Source organism: Phalaenopsis equestris, unplaced genomic scaffold (genome assembly GCF_001263595.1).
Source record: "Phalaenopsis equestris unplaced genomic scaffold, ASM126359v1 Scaffold000958, whole genome shotgun sequence".
Lineage (NCBI taxonomy): Eukaryota > Viridiplantae > Streptophyta > Magnoliopsida > Asparagales > Orchidaceae > Phalaenopsis > Phalaenopsis equestris.
Genome location: NW_018165397.1, coordinates 258,678 through 280,307, shown reverse-complemented (window position 1 = coordinate 280,307; position 21,630 = coordinate 258,678). Strand labels below are relative to the sequence as shown.

General features: G+C 37.0%; 1 protein-coding gene across 1 annotated transcript; it reads left to right on the top strand.

Moving 5' to 3' along the window:
- The first annotated feature begins 387 nt into the window (after window positions 1–387).
- Window positions 388–16,643, top strand: LOC110032507 (accelerated cell death 11). The gene is made up of 5 exons (XM_020736161.1): window positions 388–423; window positions 489–701; window positions 15,175–15,347; window positions 15,794–15,939; window positions 16,210–16,643. Exons 1-5 carry the CDS (start codon window positions 388–390, stop codon window positions 16,314–16,316), a joined length of 675 nt encoding a protein of 224 aa, XP_020591820.1. The 3' UTR covers window positions 16,317–16,643.
- Window positions 16,644–21,630: the final 4,987 nt, after the last annotated feature.

Genomic DNA, 21,630 nt, shown 5'->3' with positions numbered 1-21,630 from the left:
AAACACAAAGCTTTGCGTTAGGCCACCCACAATATGAGAGATTTCAAACAAATGAAACCCAAGCTATCAAAATCACATGAGAAAATCTAATCATGAAACACTACTTATGGCAAAATATGATGGAAATGGAAACATATGGAAATGTGTGATTTTGTTTTCGAAGAAACAAGTTGGATTCGAGTAGGGTCACCCGCAAAAATATGAATTTTCGCTTTTGCTAATACTTTTTAGGGTCTATTTGGGGCAAAAATTAAACATAATTTTTTAGCACTGACCACAAATAATCATACTTGATGAAAAAAATACAGCTCTCAAAGAAAATTTAAAAAGCGGCACCATAACACAACACACGGTCCAGATGCAATATTTTGTCCTGCTCGGCAGGCGATGGCATCTTCATTGTTGGGAAATGGTGGATCCAAGGCATACCAGAGATTAGAAGCAGAGGCTAAACTCCGGAACCCTAACGCCAAGCGAGCTTGCGCTAGAGAGCAAGGGGAGAGATTAAGCCCTGGAAGGTTCTTCACCTATGGCGGCCGAAGAGGACAAGCCGTGCTTTCGACGGTCTGGCGGAGACGGTCAACTCCAAGTCTGTGCCCATCGAGTCTGTTAACTTCTCAGATGCGTGCTCTCGCGTTTCTGTTCTTTTTGGATGCCTTGGGATCGCCTTCAAGTTTGCCGAGAGGGATTACGTCTCCAAGGTAGTTCTTGTTCATTTTTATTGGATCCTTTGATTTGATTTGAAACGCCTCCAAGGTAGTTTGCCGAGAGGGATTACGGTCTGGTTGATTGGGCTGTTAGAATTCGGTGATTCGGTTGATTCTGGTTGCAAATTGCTTCCTTGTGTTTGTTAAAGTTGTTCTTGATTATGTTATCGGATTCTGCAGCTACGTTTTTCATGTAATGACAGGAACGGAATGCCGTAATTCGTGAAATTTTAGGGTGCAGTTTCTCAAGGTTGTGGTGGGTGTAATTTAGAATGGACGTGTGTTGAAATGCTATAATCTTGATCATGTCCTATCATTTCTAAGTGGGATTTAATGCTGCTGAAATTGGATGAAAGCTAAATGGTTCATTTGATCATGGTACTAATCACATTGCTTAGTTCGTAGTTCTAATGAATCGAGAAGAAGTCATATATCCTTCCCCAAACATCAGCTCTGTAGCTAATGATGAGCATGAAAACTGTATTCTTTTGATTCTGAAAGATGGGGAACTTGGGAGTATGCATCCCGAAACTTTGGAAAGATCTTGCTAGTAAATTTGAGAGTAGATAATGTTGAATCACAGACTTCTTGATCTTTTGAAAATGAAGGGAGTTACGAGAGAGGATATATGACCCTCTATATATAGAATTACAAGATAGGAAGACAAGTAACACAGGGACAACAAGACCATAAACAAACATAATAGAACAGGGCAAGCAGAACTAGGCCAGTGACTGACAGACTTGAATCGGTGATGAACAGTAGAAAGGATATTTCAGATGCTCGAAAGCTATGACTTTGCACCCGCCTTCAAACTGGTAGTCTTTGTTTGAGATTGTCAGTTTGCTGCTGAGATACTTGAACGTGAAATTGGGAAGAGGTTTTGTAGATAGATCAGCTATTTGATCGATTGTATTGACACGATGAACTACAATTTAGTTATTTTTTTATGTATTCTCGAATGTAGTGACAATTTATTTCTATATTTTTGGTTCAAGCATGAAAGATTGGGTTGTTTGCAAGAGTTATTGGAGAGTTGTTGTCACAATATAGAGTAATAGAAGAATTTAAAGGGATTTGAAATTCTTAAAATAATCTTCTTAGCCAGACTTTTTTTGTCTTAGTCGTTGTTGAAGCTCTATATTCAATTTCAGTTGAAGACCTAACAATGGTAACTTATTTTTTAACAGACCAAGAGATAAGTGTAGATCCTAGGAATACACAAAAACTAATTGTAGAATTCCGATCGATAGGATCGCCAACTCAATCTACATCAGCAAGCCTTGAGTTTAAAATTCCCTCTGATTATTAGTAGACCAAGATCTGTAGTGCCTTGTAAATATCGGAGAAGACGTTTTAACTGTTGAAAGTTGTGTTGAGTTGGTTGATGCATTGTTTAAATGGCTTGATTTACAACGTAGGTTATGTCAGGCCTTGTGAGAGTTAAATACTGCAAGGAGCCAATTAGTTTACGATAAAAAGAGGGATCATTAAAGTTGTTTGATTAGGTTGCTAATAAGATTTCCTCGTATTAGTGGGATTTTGAACATATTTAGAACTTGTCAAAAGTATGAAGGATTTGTTGAGCGTAGGCAGTTTGATTTAGGTGTAGGCCATCTGAAGCGTGGGTAGAATTTATACCAACAAATTTCTTAGTGGTTCCCTGTGTTTTCATCTCGAATTTTCCATGAAAACCGTGGAGAGTGGTGTCAATTGTTTCAGAATCATTTCCAGCTATTAAAATATCATCCACATATATCAGGATGTAGATATATGTATGTGTTGTTTTTATGGTAGCAGAATAATGAAGGATCAGTTGAGCCAATTCTGAAGCTCACTTGCTGAGGTATATTGTAAGGGTATCGTGTCATTGTCTAGGAGATTGCTTTGGCCCATAAATAGCTTTCTTTAGTTTGCATACATGAGGTGGATGAAGTTGATGTATGAAGCCTTTAAGTCGTTGCATATAGACAGTCTCATGTATGTTTCCTTGAAGGAAAGCATTTGATACATCCAATTGAAGAATCCGCCTGTTGAAAGTGACTGCTATGGTTAGGAAGACACGAACAATAATATTTTATCAACAAGATTGAATGTTTCTAGGTAATCTTTGTCTTCTTGTTGTTTGAACCCTTGGTTAACAAGCCTGGCTTTGTAACGAGCAACTCTCCCGTCTGAATTGATTTTAGCCTTGAATGTCCACTTGCAACCAAAAATGTTGTGTTGGGATGTGGGAGGTACCAATTCCCATGTCCTTTGAGCTTGTAATGCTTGGAATTAAGATGACATAGCTTGTTTCCAGTTTTCATTTTATACAGGCATAAAGTTGTAGGATGACTAATGGCTTGATGAATGAAATTAAGAATTGTCCTGGGTTTAAGGTTACTTATTTTAGCTCTGGTAGGCATGTGATATTTTGTAGGAATAGGTGAAGGAGGAGGGATTTGTTCATGGTTATGACAAAGGGTTGGTACATGAGGTGGATGAAGTTGATGTATGAAGCCTTTAAGTTGTTGCATATAGACAGTCTCATGTATGTTTCCTTGAAGGAAAGCATTTGATACATCCAATTGAAGAATCCGCCTGTTGAAAGTGACTGCTATGGTTAGGAAGACACGAACAATAAATATTTTATCAACAAGATTGAATGTTTCTAGGTAATCTTTGTCTTCTTGTTGTTTGAACCCTTGGTTAACAAGCCTGGCTTTGTAACGAGCAACTCTCCCGTCTGAATTGATTTTAGCCTTGAATGTCCACTTGCAACCAAGAATGTTGTGCTGGGATGTGGGAGGTCCCAATTCCCATGTCCTTTGAGCTTGTAATGCTTGGAATTAAGATGACATAGCTTGTTTCCAGTTTTCATTTTATACAGGCATAAAGTTGTAGGATGACTAATGGCTTGATGAATGAAATTAAGAATTGTCCTGGGTTTAAGGTTACTTATTTTAGTTCTGGTAGGCATGTGATATTTTGTAGGAATAGGTGAAGGAGGAGGGATTTGTTCATGGTTATGACAAAGGGTTGGTTCAATGGGCAAGATGGAATCTGGATAAGTATTCCGAAGAGTGATGGAGTCAGTTGTGGGAGACTTGATGGTATTGGAAGATATTTTGAAAGGGTAAACAATACTAGATGGTACGAGAAGAAGTGGAGATAGATGTAATGTGAAGTTTGTGTGCTGTTTTGAAAAAAAAAAGTATTTTTCTAATATCGAAACACATGTCATTAAATATTAGATGTCGAAAGATATAGGTCTTGTTTGTTTGAATGTCTAGACATTTATAACCTTTTTGAAAGGGAGTATAGCCAAGGAATACACTCTTTAGAAAGAGGATGAAGTTTATGTTTGAACTAGGGCTTGAGTCATGGAAAACATCAACAACCAAATATTTTTAAATGCTTATAGGTTGGCGGTTTGTTGTATAAAGTCTCATGTGGTGATATATATTTCAGAATTTCTGTAGGTAACTTATTGATGAGATAGCTAGCAGTGAGTGATGTATCAACCCATAGGTTTGTAGGAAGGGAAGCTTCATTTAAAAGAGTTCGAACTGTCTCAATAAGATACCTGTGCTCTCTTTTAGCGATTTCATTTTATTTAGGATTGTAAGGGTAGGTATAATAATGTTGAATGCCAAATTGATTTAGGAAGCTTTTGAATTGAGAATTCTAGTATTCACCTCCGCTATCTGTTCTAATGTTTTTTATATGAGAATTGGGTTGATTTCAGCTAAGTTTTTAATTTCTCTAAATGTAGTGAAGGTTTCATCTTTATGATTAAGAAAATATAGTCAAGTGAAATGGGAAAAGTCATCTACAAAAATGATATAATATTTATAATTTTGATGTGAAGGTGTTGTAGCACTAGTAATAGATTTATGAAAAGATAGCTTTCCACTTTTGGACATATTACATGAAGTACAATGAGTCTTATTACTAATATGCTGTAAACTTGGAATAGAGGGGGAAAAAACATGCTGGATTTTATGATGGGAATGCCCGATTCTTCTGTCCCATAGATTTGGAACTTCTTGGACTGATATGAGGGCTAAATTTTGAGTGGTGTTGGAGAGTTGCTGAGAGATTTTATTGGATACAACCCTTGTATGCATGATCCCTCAAGGAGTATTTGTTTTGGTCTGCATATCCTTAATTGAATAGCCATTAGCAATAAAAGTAATAATGTAATAGATTTGAGTAGTTAACTTATGGACTGAACGTAAACCGTAAGCTAGATTAGGTACATGATGAATGTTATAAAGTAAGAGCTTACACATAGGTGTCGGAACGAGCCCCTGACCAGTTTGAGCAATAGGAAAGTGATGTCCATTTCCAATGGTGATAAAATTGTCAACTTTATAGTGTTGATGTTGTGCAACTGAGTTGAATTTGATATAAGGTGTTCACTAGCGCCGCTATCCAGGATTCAATTGTTGTCATGATTGGAGATTGAGTTAGAATTGAGATTAGTTGGAGGCTGATAGGTGTGATCATGCCCATGCCGACATTTAAATGCAGAATGGCCAAATTTATTGTAGATTTGGCAAGTAATGTTAGTGTTCTTGCGTCTGTTATTGAAATTTCTGACGCCAGATGAAGTATGCCCTTTATACTGACTGAGAGCGTTGTTCTTATGGTTCTTGTGATAGCAGGAATTTTGAGAATTCCTATTGTAGTGGATATTGGTTTGGCTTGTAAACAATTGCAACTGCTATTGAGAGGGAGAAGAGAAAGAGAAGAGACAACCAAAAGTGGCTGGGGTTTCAAATCTACCCAATTACCTCATTACAAGAGTATATATATGTCCAATAAGTGAAAATACTAAACTATCCTTACTTGGTAAAACAATAGAAATTCAAAACTATAATATCTAACATCCCCCCTCAAACTCACGATGCATCAAGGGGAATCATTGCTAGTCAAAAAATAAAAGCGTTGAGTGGAATGCGATTTCGTAAACACGTCAACTAGTTGCATGGAGGAAGAAATATAGGGTAAGGTAATGGTGCCATGTTGAAAATGATGGCGAGTGAAATGACAATCAATCTCAATATGTTTGGTGCGCCCATGGAAGACTGAGTTGCGGGCAATTTATATAGCACTCTTGTTATCACAGTACATAAGAGTTGGGCTGGAGAAAGAGACACTCATATCAACAGGTAACCAACGCAACCAAACAATTTCTACAGTAGTGAATGCCATGACACGATACTTAGCTTCGGTAGAAGAGCGAGAGACAACTGCTTGCTCCTTACACTTCCAAAAAATGAGAGAATCTCCTAGAAAAATACAAAATTTTGTGGTCGACTTACGATTGGTGGAATCACCACCCCAATCAGCATCAGAGATCAGAGTATGCACGTAATTCCTCCAATGAGGAAGATGCAGGAAAGAGACGACTCTGAAATTGAGTGCCCCGAAGATAACGAAGAATGTGAAGAATAACTGCCCAATGAAATGTAGTAGGAGAAGCAATAAACTGGCTGACGACTTGCACTGCATAAGAAATATCAGGTCTAGTGATGGTAATATATACCAAGCTGTCAACAAGTGTACAATACAAAGTGGGATTGGACAAAGGAACACCATCAGAAGAGCTATAATGAACATTAAGCTCAAGAGGAGTAGTAGTTGTCCTAGTATCAGAGAGATGGGTTTGTTCAATGATGGTACCAATATACTTAGATTGGGAAAGAAGATAACCTCTAGGAGAATGAGCCACTTCAATCCCCAAAAAATATCGAAGAGTACCCAAATCTTACATCTCAAACTGCTGAGCTAATTGTAATTTCAACTCTGTAATCCCATTATCATCATCCCCAGTAATGATCATGTCATCAACTTATAGAGAGAGTATGATACGATCATGGGAGGTACTCTTGAGAAACAAGGCAGTGTCATGTGAGCCAGAATGAAAACCAAGCGATGCAATCACAATATAATACTTTTCATACCAAGCTCGAGGAGCTTGTTTAAGGCCGTAGAGAGCTTTCTTTAATTTACAAACTTCACCATGATTGTGAGAGACACCGGGTGGAGGCACCATGTAAACTTCTTCTTGAAGATCACCATTTAAGAATGCATTTTTAACATCCATTTGAGAAATATGCCACTGATGAATAGATGCGACTGCAATAAGAGCACGAATAGTAGTCATTTTGGCAACAAGAGCAAATATTTCTTCATAATCTAGACCATACTGTTGAGAAAGTCCCTTAGCAACCAAACGAGTTTTATATCACTCAACTGACCCATCAGACTTGGTTTTGATTTTATACACCCAACGAGAACCAATTGCACGTTTTCCTGGAGGAAGAGAGATAAGGTCCTAAGTATCTGTTTTCTGCAAAGTAGAGAGTTCATCTGTCATAGCTTTCTGCCAAAGAGGATCAAGAACAGTCTCTTGATAGGAAGTGGGCTCAAACAAATTGTGAATGAAGGTTAAAAAGGAAGCAAAAGAAGTAGAATAAGTAAAGTAAACAAAATCTGGCAATTTAGTAGACTTACGATCACGTTGAGGGTACCGAAGAAGAGGAGGATCCACAATCGCAGAAGGTTCTTGGGAAGAAGTAGGGATAGGGGGAGCATCTGGATCTGCAGAACTACCAGTGTCAACAACTACCAGTGATAGGGGGAGCATCTGGATCTGCAGAACTACCAGTGTCAACCCTGTAAAGCTCAATATCAAGATTATTTGGATGATGAATCACATGATGAGGTTCAATATCTATATCTATGTGAAAATGATCAATTGGGATAAGATAAGACTTTGTAAAACTATGAGGAGGAATGGAGTAAAATGATATATGCTCAAGAAATACAACATATCGTGAGACAGTTTTTGAGTGACAGGATCATAACAACGATTCCCTTTCTGACTATCACCATAACTAAGAAATACATAGATTACCGATCGCAAAAATAATTTATTACGTTGTACATGAGGAAGAAGAACAAAACAAGTAGAACCAAAAACTCTCAAAGAGGAATAATCAGGAGTATGTCCATATAGTTTTTGAAAGGGAGACAAACCTGAAGTAACAGAAGATGAAATTCTGTTAATACTATAGACATCACTAAGAATAGCTTCCCTCCAAAATTCACTTGGAACGGAGCTAGACAAAAGAAGGGAACGAGCTGTTTCAACAATGTGACGATGTTTCCTTTCAGTAACTCCATTTTGTTCAGAAGTTTCAGTACAAGAAGTTTGAAGGAAAGTTCCATCACATACAAGTAATTCAGAGAATATCCAGATCACATGCATTATGTTGAGTTTTGACAAATGCACAAAACATATTATAAACACTGAAAAATTCACACCGATTTTTCATAAGATAGATCCAATAAAAATCGGGTATATTCATCAATGAACGAGACATAATATTTGAAACCACTTTTTGTAGCAACAGGTGATGAACCCCATATTTCCGAATGAACCAAATTAAAAGGTGCAACAGAAAGTGAAACACTTTTAGAAAAGGGTAAATCAGAAAATTTAGCAAGTTTACAACCACAACAGTCAGAAATATCACTAGTTTTTAACTCATCCAAAACTCCTGTAGAAACCAAGTATTTTAGACGAGAAGAGGAGACATGTTCAAGGCGAGAGTGTCATAGATAAAATTTAGAAGAAGATGAACTCAAACAAAACGATGACAAGTCAACACTGGAAGCCGCAACATCTGGAACTCTTAGCTCATCCAGAATATAAAATCCACCTTACCTGCAGCCTGTCCCAATCAACCTCCTGGATTGCGGATCCTGCACATAACAAGAGGTGGAAGAAAGTAAAACTGAGAAACCTGAATCACATAATTGACCAATAGAAACAAGGTTCAAAGTAAGATTGGAGATATAGTAAACATTTGAAAGGGATAAATGTGGTGTGCATATAGACCCCAATGCCTGCCAATGACATAGGAGTGCCATCAGCAGTCATGACAGATATAGATGATGCATGATGTAAGGATACAAATGATGTAAAGTCAGATGACATAGACATATGATGAGAGGCTCCAGAGTCAAGAATCCAAATGAAAAAAGATATACCTGATGAGCTAGAAGAAGACAAACCAATATTTGAGGAGGCAGACATGACTTGTGGTTGTGTGACAAGAAACTTTTGAAACTGCTAAACAAGCATAACTACTGTAGGACCCGAAGAATATGCATGTCCAACACCAAGAGAGTCTGTCGGAGGAGCAATTGCTGCAACATTTGATGTTGGAGTCTTGAAGCTGCGTGGGTGCAATGATTTGAGTTGTTGTGACTACTGTGATTTGTTCAACAACTTTGGACATTGAGCTTTTCAATGAACCTTTTGCTTACAAAAGCTACATTCATCAAAATCAATTTTTTCATGAGATTTGCTTTTATTATGAGTAGCTACAAAAACAGACGGATTATGAGTGGGGAGGATCCCTTTCTCAACATTCCCTTTCTCAGATTGAGACTTGAGACGAATCTCTTCAGCTAATAATTCATTAACCACCGAGTCAACTGTTGGAATAAGATTGCGATGTAAAATTGTTCCACGAAGCTCTTCAAAATCATCTTGAAGAGCCATAAAAAACTGAACCAAACGTTGTTCTTTTCTACGATCAGTGTATGGTTTAAAGCTCTTAATTCTGCAGACTCAGTAAGAGATAACTGATCCGAAAGATTAGTCATGGCTGAATAAAATTCTTGAATGCTCATGTTATTTTGTTGAAGAGCACAAAAATCTATTTCTAATTGATACTGTTTTGCAAAATTTGACTGCACATATAATTTTTTCAAATGATTCCAAACTTCTTTGGCGGTTTCATATTTTGCTAATTGAACACCGATTGATTGTGTCGAGTTATTGATCCAAGTGATTATTTTTGAATTATCTGCTTCTCATAATTCCAACATTTCTTCATATTTTTCATCATTTTCATTTATGAGCTTAAGAGAGGTTCCAGAAACATAAACCCACATTCTTTTGCCTTCAAAAAATTCTTCAGTACATAACTCCAATAAGAGTAATACTGTCTATTTAATTGAACGCTAATAGACTGAAGAGAATCATCTTTTTCACCGGTCATTGCAACGATACAAAAAAAGAAAAAAAAAATAGTAAGATCAATACCAATGACGATAAATCACCCGAAAAACTGCAACTACATGCAATGAAACCTCCAAAATCTCTGATCTGGGCCTCACAACCCTGAAGCCTACGATCCTTTTTATTCCTATCGCACCTCTCCACCGCAGTCACCAGAAACAGACAGATTGTCGAAATCGCGAACGGGAAACCCTATCGCGTGGTATTCGGATCGCCAAAATCGCGAACGGGCTAGCAATCACGAACGGGAAACCCAAGTTCGCGATCGACAGATTAGAGTCGCCAAAATCTCTAGTAACTCACAGTCCCGTTGATGCTGGATCAGAACTGCTCTGATACCATGTAAACAATTGCAACTGCTATTTAGAAGGAGAAGAGAAAGAGGAGACTAACAAAAGTGTCTAGGGTTTCAAATCTACCCAATTACCTCATTACAAGAGTATATATATGTACAATAAGTGAAAAGGCTAAACTACCCTTAATTGATAAAACAATAGAAATACAAAACTATAATATCTAACATGGCTCTTATACTTGCTATGACCTGAGCAGCAGCAAGCGCGGTGTTTATGTTTGTTTTTGCTTCTTTGGTCACTTCTCATGTCAGGTTGAGTTTCTCACTGTGGAGATTTACAAGCATCAAGACTAATGGGCTTCAAGTTAGTGTAGATAGACGTCTGGAAAGCATGATAACTGGAAGGAAGGTTGTTAAGAGTGCAGCGACATATGTCTTCAAAGTCAAGAATTACTCCAACAGTGGCCAGGATATCCACTTTATATTTGATTTTTGAAAGATACTGATTCATGATCTCATCTCCTTTTGAAATGTTGTGTAATTCATTTTTGAGCTGGAGGATGTTAGATCAAATGGATGATTGAAGCCTTCGTTCCACAATGTTCTAGATTTCGACACATGTGTCAAAATAGAGAAGATAGGGGAGAATGTATGTGGAGACAACAGAATAGAAAGCAGCGAGAAGATTCTGGTCAATGAAAATATATTTGCTATTGTCAGGATTATGAATTTCGATACCTGAAGGGTCTTTAGATGTATTGGTTTGGACTGTTGCAAGAGCCATTAAGAAAGATTTCATAGCCTTTGGCACGAAATCGTTTTATCACTTGTGCTGTCCAGGTGGGATGATTATTGTTAATAAGAGGAACTGATACGGTATTTTTTATGTTCCCCAAAAGAAATTTCAGCTGAGTTGGGATCTGACCTATCACTGGGAAGAGAATTGCTCAGCTTGGTTGCCATGACAACAACAGTTGAGGAATTAGAAAGGGTACTCATGAGAAAGAGCCAAATGGAAATGGAAGAAGAAGAAAACCAAAAGAAATTCAGGCAAGACGATTGAGAGAAACAGGTTTTTTGTGACGCTTGATACCATGTTGAATCACAAACTTTTTGATCTTATAAAAGTGAAGAGACTTACATGAGAGGATATATGACACTTTTAGATATAGAGTTATAAGATTGGAAGACAAGTAACACAGAGACAACAAGACCAAAAACAAACATAACAGAACCGAGAAAGCAGAACCAGGGCGGTGACTAATAAACTTGAACCCGTACTGAACAGCTGAAAGGAAATTTCAAATGCTGGAAAGCTATGAATTAAAACATAACTCTATGGTTTTGAGGTTTACAGATTTTATTTTCTCGAGTTGATATTTATCCCCATTTTATAAGAGTTTGCTTAAAGGTTAATCAACCAGCCACCTGTAGCATGAAAAGAAAGCTATGAAACTTGAAAGCAACAAATCTGAATGCTCCCTTTTAGAAATTTTCAATGAATTAACATTTAGAGCAATGAGAAGAAGTAGATGATATTTTGAGTATATGAACAAGTGGCAAACAAATTGTATCTATAGAAGTTGAATGTCCACTTGTTTGCTCCTTGATGAAAACTTGCCAGTTTTTGTAAAATAACATTCTCACATGAAATAGTATTTTAACATAATATATACCACCAATAAACTGGTGCCTTTTGGAAAAATAAAAAGGCATAAATTAAGTTTGCACATTGGACTTCTGCTTTGATTAGCTGTACCTGGGTTAAGTTGCCAAGTGCGAAGCCACATAAATATAAATATGTCCAATTTCTTTCACAGCATTTTGATTTTTATGGAATTCTCCTTCTTATATACACAAAGTGCTAACTTTCATTCTAAATTTTTAAGTTGTTGGACTATTTTGAAGCTCAATTTCCTCACAGATTTTTCTGCTGTAGCGGGGATTAAGAAATTAGGGAACTAGATCATGCATATATATACAATACTGCCTGTGAAGTACTAGTCGTTAAACTGGCTAAGAACTTGAATTCTTGAATTTCTTTCATGTGGATTTAGATGTAATGGAGAATTTCCTTAATCTGCATCTGAATTTAAATTTATAGCACTTAAATTACTTTCTTAAGTTCCAGATAAAGTATATGATAGGCATTTTATGTGATTTATAGAATTATTGATCTTTTGAAGTGTATTAGCCTATGTATGGAGAATAATACTTGTGAGCCTATGAGCACATGAATAGCATAAACTAGAGAGTTAATTTGTCTTTAACAGGACGATAATTAGATCCCTACCTTTTTTCAGAGAACACAATTAGGTCTCTATTTTTTTTATTTTTTCTATATTAGGTTATTTCCATTTCTAAGTACAGTAATTGAGTCAAGCTTTCCTTTATAAACAACCATTCAGTTTAAATTTTGTTTAAATTTCCATTTAGATCCCTTGCATGGGAGTTTTCATGCTTGATTACTCTTGATGAGTGTATATATGGGATTTTTTGGAAATATTTTATATGTTTTGGGAGTCTAAGAGATTCCAGAAGATGGCCAAGGTTGTCAACAAGGTGACTAGTGTCCTTGTTGAGGTGGTTGATGTGGTGGCCAATGAGCCATTGTAGAGCACTCGGACAAGGTGGCTGAGTTGGCTGGTGGGACAATTGAGTATTTATGAGGTGCAGACATGATACTATATGTTTTTGAAACTTGATATTTACGACTGCCGAGAAACCTCTTTCTGGACCAAGTCTCTGACCATTGTGACAAATTAACTACTAGAGTTTAAAATAGTTATCTATTCTAGAAGGCTCTAAGATGTTTTGGAAGTTGTTGATATGATTTGGTATATTGACGAGGTGATTTGGTACAATAATGATAATCCATGTGCACATTCAAGTGCTACTGGAAATTAACTAGAAGGTTGCAGACATGGTCGTTGATGTGCAATTGAGATCAGTAGTACTTGTAAAGGAATTAAAAATAGCGAACATGAAGGCAATGAGAGTTTGTGCGAAGTTGTTGGGATGGTTCTATGTTTGACCAAGATTTTCTTTGCTACAATAGAGGACTAGTAAAAACTCTTTACGATAGAGCTGTCTAAAGGATTTAAAGTATTATCAGAACTCTCCAAATAGTGTCTTTTTTTGGATAAACCATCATTAGTTTTTGTTGATAAGATCTTGGAGGGACTATCACTCGCAAGAAAAGTTTTTTTATGCTTAGACGTGGATTTAGCTACAAGGAGCATGATTATGAAAAATAGAGATGTGGAAAAGTACTTTAGTTCAGTAGTTGAGATCAATTACGGAAGCTGAAACTTTTTTGAGACAGGATTCAATTGGAAGCATCCTTTGCAAAAAAAAAAAAAAAAAAAAAAAAGGGGTTACTTGAATGAGGGATGTGGTGAGGACTCTTGAGTGTCTATTCTTTTTTTTTTTTTTTTTTTTTTTTTTCGAGGGACTTGGTGAGGAGAGTGTTTTCTTCTTATTTGAGCTTCCTTTTTGTAGTCATCACGGAATGGATGAAATGGGAGGATGCCAAATCAAGTGTAAAAAAGGGCTCCGGCTTGCTTATGCATATTCCTTTGCTATTTTCTCTTGTGAAGTTTTCTCTTCTTTGTTTTTTCATTGTTTCCTTTTGTTGCATGATTCCTCCGTTATTCTTGAGGATGCCCTACCCTTTTTAAACATGTTAGATAAAAGATCATATATATATATATATCTAAATGAAAATGAAATATCATATTTAATTAAAGCATAATAAAGTTCAATTTTAATTGTAGCACTGGAAGTTGGATTAAATTGGCTGTATCAGTTATCAAAGTTCTTTACATCAACATTCCAATCACCTTTTTGTTATTATTGATGTATTGGAAATGGGATTCATTCTTTATATTTATTCTAATATAATGTTAGATGTGAGCCATTTAGTAATTTTTATCTGACATAATTTAGTTAGGTTAACAAATTGGTTTGGGATGATGAATTTAGTTTATATTCATAATTTAAGATATATTTTCCAAAATTATTGGTATTTCTAGGTGTTACAATTGGTACCTTAAGATTAGTTATCTTATACTTGATGGATGAACTTTCACAAATCTTTTGTAGCATGGAGATTGTGAAAGTGCAAGTTTTGAAGATTTTGATTTGATGATTGAGATTAATCCATAATCAACAATTTTAAGGGGCGCATTAATTATCCTTGTATTTTGAGGTCCTGATTAATTATCTTTATACTTGAAATATTTCATCAAAATTAGATCATTTTCATGAGGAGGTATTCTAATCTGGTGATCTAGCCTTAATCTTCCCATATTACAATCTTTTGGATATCAATGTAAATACTTTCTCAGGGATACAGAATGCCATATTAAGGTTTGACCGACCGGTCTTGGAATTATTTTCACTTAACACTAGTTTGTTGTGGCTTGTTTGATTTGAAATGTCTCATAAGAAACTATTTCCAAGTTAAGATTGCTTGTGCCTTTTCATAAGTGAAGTCAATGTGTCTTCCCAATGGTGAAACTCCCAGATTGGCATGTTGATTTCTTATTTCGCTGAAGAAGAGTGTAGGGCTCTTCTTTGAGTCTCTTTCTTCATCCCAAAGGGAAACTTGACTGAAATATTTTTAGTTTTTATTCACAGTTAAAGTTTAATTGTTGATTTGAGCATTAGAGGGACTTTCCTAGGATATAACTCTTGTGCTGGTCTGTTACGTAATATTGGGCTCACAATGACCAACTAACTCAAACTCTACTGTCACCGTTTATGACAACAAACAAATACATTTTATATTTATAATTATGCTATTTTTCCATTCTTGATTATCATATTTTAGTCATGTCTTAAAATATTATTGGTGAATGCTAGTACAAATATATCATGCAGTTTGAATAAAACTTCTATGATTTTATAGTTCATCTGAACATGTTCTGGCTGTTCTAGATATCAAAATTTTAAATTATTCAAAAGTATTGAATTGAGATACAAATTTGCAGCATGATCTACTTGGTGTTTTTTGATGTTATATCTTTTTTTTAATACTAGTTTGCTTTAACTTTCTTATTTATTTTCATGGGTAAAAACAGGTAGAAGATCTTAAAGAAGCGGCAAAATCTATTTCAACGTTGCAATCTATGCTTGAATTAGACATCAGGACCGATTGTGTAAGGCAAGGCGGGAGTCATTCACGAAATCTTCTTAGGGTGAAGCGCGGAATCGACATGGTCAAAGTGCTTTTTGAGGAAATCCTAGTAGCAGAGTATGTTCTAAAGAATTTTCTTGTGATTAATAATTAATTCTTATTATTTTATTAAATACAGGCACACAAACCATTCTAATATTTACTTTTAATATTTTATGTTTTATCACATATTCACCATTAATGTTTTTTGTTTTTTCCACTCCCCTTGTGAAATCATGGTTGCTTAACACTAATTATGTAGCACGAGTTCCTTATTGTAAGTTTATAAAATCTATATGTATATGTGATCTTCTTATTTTTTTGTACTTAAATACCTATGATGTTTGTTTATCATATATTGCAATTGAAAAACAAGTGTAGATAACACCATATGCAATGAAAAAGATTATAGAATTCATAAAGTTAACCTCAGACATTCAGGAGACGAACAATGGCGACGCTAACGAGTAATCTAGTGTTACTTACTCCGTGTCATTGCTGATTCCTTTCCATTTATGCATCAGTGGGAACTCTCTCAAGGATCCTGCATCCATAGCTTATTCCAAAGTTTTTGCTCCTCATCATGGGTGGGCAATTAGAAAGGCAGTTGCTGCTGGAATGTACGCCCTGCCCTCTAGATCCCAACTTTTGAAGAAGCTAAATGAAGATGGTATGTTTTAATTATCATATTCAATGTAATATATATATAAATTCATTTGTGTCGCCTACTCAGATCAGTTGGTTGGGCATCTGCTTGTCAGTTGTAAGTCCTCTCTGTTATCGGGTTCAATTACTCCCGAGTGTAGGGTGTGGTACACGAATTCTTAGGCACATGAGGGATGACCGGGGCTCGTATAATAGTTTCCTACCATTTCTTTTTAAATTAAAAATGTATATATAAATTCATTTCTGGTTGCTCTATCATGTTTATTTGTTGCAGAGGAATCAGCTAGAGTTCAGATGCAGAAATACATAACGTCGTCGGGTCCTGTCATTCGCTATGTCGAAGAGCTTTTCCTCGCACGAGAGTTGGGCATAGATTGGTGAAAAATAAGTCCTTCAAGAAATGTCTGCAATTACAAATTGTTGCTGATTTTTTCTTTTGATCATTCTTGGCTCAAATCATTGAGGCTGATGCAGGTCTGAATATCTAACATTCTGATTAGAAACATTTGTGAGATTATTATTGTAATTTTCTAAATCTTATGTACATTATTTATATGAAACTATGGTTTTTTTTGTTGAAAACCATGGAATTGAAGGTGAAAGACAAATAAATTGTGATTAACAACATGATTAGGAGTGGAGCAAAGCTATGTATTGGTCCTACAAAACACTTTCTTGTGAAGCAAATCTTAGTGTTGATTGGTTGGGTTTGGCTCAAAACAAAATCCTGATTCATATTTCACTCTTCATGTTAACATCAGAAATGCTGGTCTAAGTTATATTACTTGTGAAGCATGCTTAGAGAGGGAGGAACCCAGGAAGGTAGGCAGTTTATAAATCAGAAAGCGAGCTTTTGATAAATAGCTCATTATAAATTGGTAAATTATGATGAATAAACTGGTTATAATTTGATAATTTATTTACACATAGGAGCTGTTTGGGAACATATTTGATTTTTATTTTTATTTTTTTATATATTTTACTTGAAATAAAATATATTTGATATGTTGTAAGATGTTTTGGGTGGTTTTTAAAACTCAAATATTTTTTAGATGTTTATAGTGTTTTAAAATGCAAACTAAATTAGTTTAGAAAAAAAAAATGTAAAAATATTAAACAAATAGGTTTTTAGGACCTGCTAGCTGGAGGCGTTGAGGTGATGCGGGAGGAGCGATCATCTTATCTTCTCAATCGCTATTGTAGGATGGTGGAGATCAGCGCGAGAGGGAGAGAAGCCCTTTAAGATCCTTTCTTCTATAGATGGATTTATGGGAATGTAAAATTTTCCTTGGCTGTTGATATTTTTCAATAATTTTTGATATTATTCCAATGTAGATGAATTGAATGAGTCAGAGGATCGCCAGGATGGTGAGCCGACGAAGGACGTTGCGGAGTCTGCCCCCATTGTATTGGTCGGTTTGTAGGCCGAATATGCGGGACTTTTGCCGGCAATCACTTCTGAAGGGGGTTGGTCCCCTGATCCTTTGCCTGCTATCGGCTCTGAATGGGAGCGAATAGAGTGGTGGTCGTCTTCCTTTGAAGCCATAGAGTAGCAAACAGGGGGGTCTAAACCCTTGGCGGTGATGGTCGATTCTCCGGAGGTAGTGGCTGGAGGTCTCATTGTAGATTTTGTATGGGTGTTATCAACCCATCTAGCGACCATGGGCTAGAATGTATTAGCCATGTAGGAGGAGATTGCCACCTTGCATAGTGGGCTGGTCGACACGCTGAATGAGCTGAGGGAGCTTCGCGAGCCGAATGACCTAAGCAAGTTCCAATAAAAAACTGACCGAATGGATCAAATTAGGATAGATGGGCAGATGATCATCAAAAGGCTAACTCAGAAGGGGTATGCCCCCGTTGAGACATTGGAGGACGCGTTCATAAAGCACTTTGTTATAGACGTGTAATAATGTTATTTGAAAATGAAACGACATTTGAATAAATTTGAAGAGATGTTCGGTTATGTGACACATCATTTTGCACGTTCGTCTTATAAGTAGGACTAGGGATCACTTCTTTTTATTTTACGAGCCTTGGTTTCTTTTCTGTGCATCCGATCTTTCTTTTTCTTTCATCTTTTAGCCGTCTTCTGTTCTTTAAAATAGCTTTGAAACATTCCCCTACCCTCTTTTTCTCTGTCAAGGGTGTTGATCCTTTGTTTTTTGATGGAGAAAGAAGTGAAGGAATTGCAGAGGAAGTACGTTCTACATGATAGCGTCACTCTTCGAAAGATGTCAGGGTCGGCTTAAGTGATGGACGTCTTCTACCGAGACAAGTTTAAACATGGCCTCTGGTTACCTTTGTGCGACGAGCTCTGGAGTGTCTTCAACACGTATAGGGTTATTTCGGTGCAAGTATTGCCAAACTCCGTAGCGGCCATAATGACCTTCGTTCTTTACTGTTGTCGAGAGCGTATAGCATGGTTCATTGACCTATTTAAGCATGTTTACTCATTTAAGATCGATCAGGAAGGTTTCGCTTTGTTTTCGGAGGCCAAGGAACTCCACCTGTTGAGAGTGGAAAATAAAATAAAGGATTGGAAGAATAAGTTTATGGTTTGTTCTTGTAATGGTGCCTTCGGGATCTGGACCGAGCCATCTGAGCAAGTGGTGAACAGGCTAAAGTCTCGTCCTTTGAGCATGGAAGTTGCCAAGGCGATGCTGACCAATAGTTATCTCTCGGTCCCATAGTATAATGCCGAGATAATAGTTACTCACGTATTGACGGACACAATGATGGAGGATCAGTGGCATCTCCTGGGCATCGAGGTGGCAGTCCGAGCAAAGGTGACGAAGGACAAACTGGATGCTAAACATAAGAAGTAGAGGCATCTCTCGAGACCAAATAATTCCATAGGGGATGAGGATCCGCTCCCTTTTGATGTGGGCTCGAGAGTCTTTGTGTCTGAAACTATCGTTGCTGCTCAAGATCAGGTGAACGACATGGCTACTACTATTTCTCGGAAACATGCTTCTCTCTTTGTTGATATAGGGTAAGGTGACGGGAGAGCATCCAACTCTAAAGGGGTTCCAGATGAAGCCATGACTGCAACCCCCTCTTCTTAAAAAATTGGCGCATCTTTGGCCACCACTGCTCCCCCGGATTCGCATGTTGGGGACCCTTCCTTTGTCGCCTTATTTGCGAGAGCTTAAGCTAGATAGACTACCTCTATTGGCTCGTCCAATTTTTCATTTGGAGAGTCAGCTTTATCTTCCAATGATGATGTCTCGCCTTTTCCCGAGGCAAAAGGGATTCATCGATGGGGGAAGGAGCTGGCAGAGGAACTAGAAGTCTTGTGCCTCCCTCCTTTGAAGAGGAGTAGGAAAGCCTTAGAGTGTGAGCCCACATGCATAAGGGTGCTAGGGGGGACGTAGCTCGGTATACTAGATCGGTCTTTAGACATCTACACACAGATGAGTGAGAATAAAAGCATTCCCTAGACTTTCTTGGACTTGCTATGCTTTGAGGAACTCAGCGGTACCTTGGGGGGCTTCACCCGCCTGGAACTACTTCAAAATGTGAACCTGCGGCAGTTCACGGGGGCACAGGGTGCCCATTTTCTGGGGCTGACCGTGATTGAATTGGAGGGATCATTGGACAGGGCTAAGAAAAAGGAGGCTTCGCTAGAGGTGGACCTTAATAGCATCTGTAACGACCGAGACCTCTTGAAGGTAAAGCTCGACAATTCTGAGAAAGCCAATTAGGAATTCATCAGTACTATTGCGGCTTTAGAGAAGGATATTATTGAGCTGAATGAGAAGAGGCTTCGTCACGGCTTGGTTGACCCCAAATTCTCTGATCCGAAATAGTTCTTCGCCCTAAGCCTAGACAAGTCGATAGAAAGTCCTGAGGAAGAGGACAGTTCCTGCAAAATGAGAATTTCTTCTCCACCGCCCCCCTTTTAAAATCAGTGTGTACCTTTTTTTTGGATATATGAGAAAAATGGTTAGCTAAGAAAGATGTGTGTACCTTTTTTTTGGATATATGAGAAAAATGGTTAGCTTTTTGCTTTTTTTTTTGTATTCATTGTGTTTTGACTGATCGTGTGCTCATCTTGTAAGTTGATCTACCGTATGGACCAGCCGACCGAGAGGTTTCGTTAATCCGTTTGATTGGGTTGTCACCTCGGGAGAGACTTGCATCTGAGGCGACCTTTGTGACTTGTCGCAGTTCTTGTTGTTGGCGTGTGTCTTGGTCACCTTCAGAGCTAAACCCCGAATTTTAGATGTCACGCTCTCCTTGGTTGACACGCACCAAGTGTTGTGAATCATGAGCTGCTCACATAAGTATATGTTGTGTATCAATAGTACTGCGTTTGAGTCTGATTGTCGATCCCACAGAGAACTAGGAGAACTCAACGAAGGAAAAGTTCTAATGTAGTACTATCATTCCAAGCCTCAAGAGTTTGATTAGCAAGTTCAATTTTAAACATATCTAAAAATTATGAAAAACATGTCTATCTTAACAAGCAAAAAGATTCTTATATCAAAATAGGTGTTGAGACTTTTCCCGCTTTAATTGATCAAGTGATGAATAAAACTAAGGATTAGATTAAAAACGTGTCAATCAGAAGAAAAATTCTTCTTTATCCACTTCTACTGGTCTAAAAAAGATTAGCAGTCTTAAGCTTAGTTCCCTAAAACTCTTGATCTACTTAAAGTAAAATTACTCCTAGAAGATTGCACAAATCCATTGACAATATCCTTATTATAACGGTTCATGTAGTTAACTCTTTTTGTTCCATAAAGAATCCTTCTGAATATCAATATTCAGAATATCAATATTCATAAAAGGTTTTAAGAATCAACTGACCAAGTAGAAAGTATAATAAGTTCTCAAGTTAAGACAACACTTTTAAATTAAAATCAAAACCCAACCAATCTTAACTCCTTTATCCTATCCATTCATAATCTCAATTAAAGAAAGAAATTAGAAGACTACTCACTATTCATGACAAATCAAAGCAAACTTAGCTTTATGCATAAACATCAAAATCCAAGTCTTTTACAAAGCAGTGTTAAGGAAAATACAATGTAAACACACTTATCTCCTTCACAAACAGGTAGTTTTAGGATATCACTAACAACATACAGTCAACTCTCTCAATCCTTCCAATCTCTCTCTTTTTGTCTCTTCTAATCTCTTTGCAAAAGCTTTGGCCTACTACTTCAATTCCGAATGATAGCATAAAAATAATTGAAAGGCCCTTCTTAACTCATCTCCATCCTTTTTATAATTTGCCCAAGTGAACAAGTGCATTTGTCCATTGAAACTGCCAAAACTGTTTCTAGCGCCTAAGAGCCCAGTGACTCACACCTAGGCACCACTCCATGTGAAATTCTTATGCCAAGGCATTGCTATCATGATGCCTAGGCACTGGTGGCAACGCTTAGGCTCCCAAGAGTCGGCACCACCTTTTTTTACGCTCGGGGTTTTGCTTCATTTTGGACGGGACTGGCACCTAGGCCCTAAACGCAACATTTCTTCCTTCTACAATTCGAACCATTTTGATTCTCGCTCAATTCTACTTTCATTGAAACCTACAAAACAACATAAAAACCTGCTTCAAAGTGCAGTATTTTCATGTAAAATACAAAAAATATAAGTAGCAACAAGTGAAAAATTATCAATATTTCATTGGTCAATCTTTAAGTTTTTGAAGATTCATTTAAGCTATCGATTGGAAGTTGAA

What these genes read in the sequence shown, in the direction of transcription:
- LOC110032507 (XM_020736161.1), top strand. Translation starts at nt 388, where the DNA reads ATGGCATCTTCATTGTTGGGAAATGGTGGATCCAAG. An exon ending in GAGGAAATCCTAGTAGCAGA is followed by an intron (nt 15,348 to 15,793) that starts GTATGTTCTAAA and finishes TTTATGCATCAG; the next exon opens with TGGGAACTCTCTCAAGGATC. An exon ending in GAAGAAGCTAAATGAAGATG is followed by an intron (nt 15,940 to 16,209) that starts GTATGTTTTAAT and finishes TATTTGTTGCAG; the next exon opens with AGGAATCAGCTAGAGTTCAG.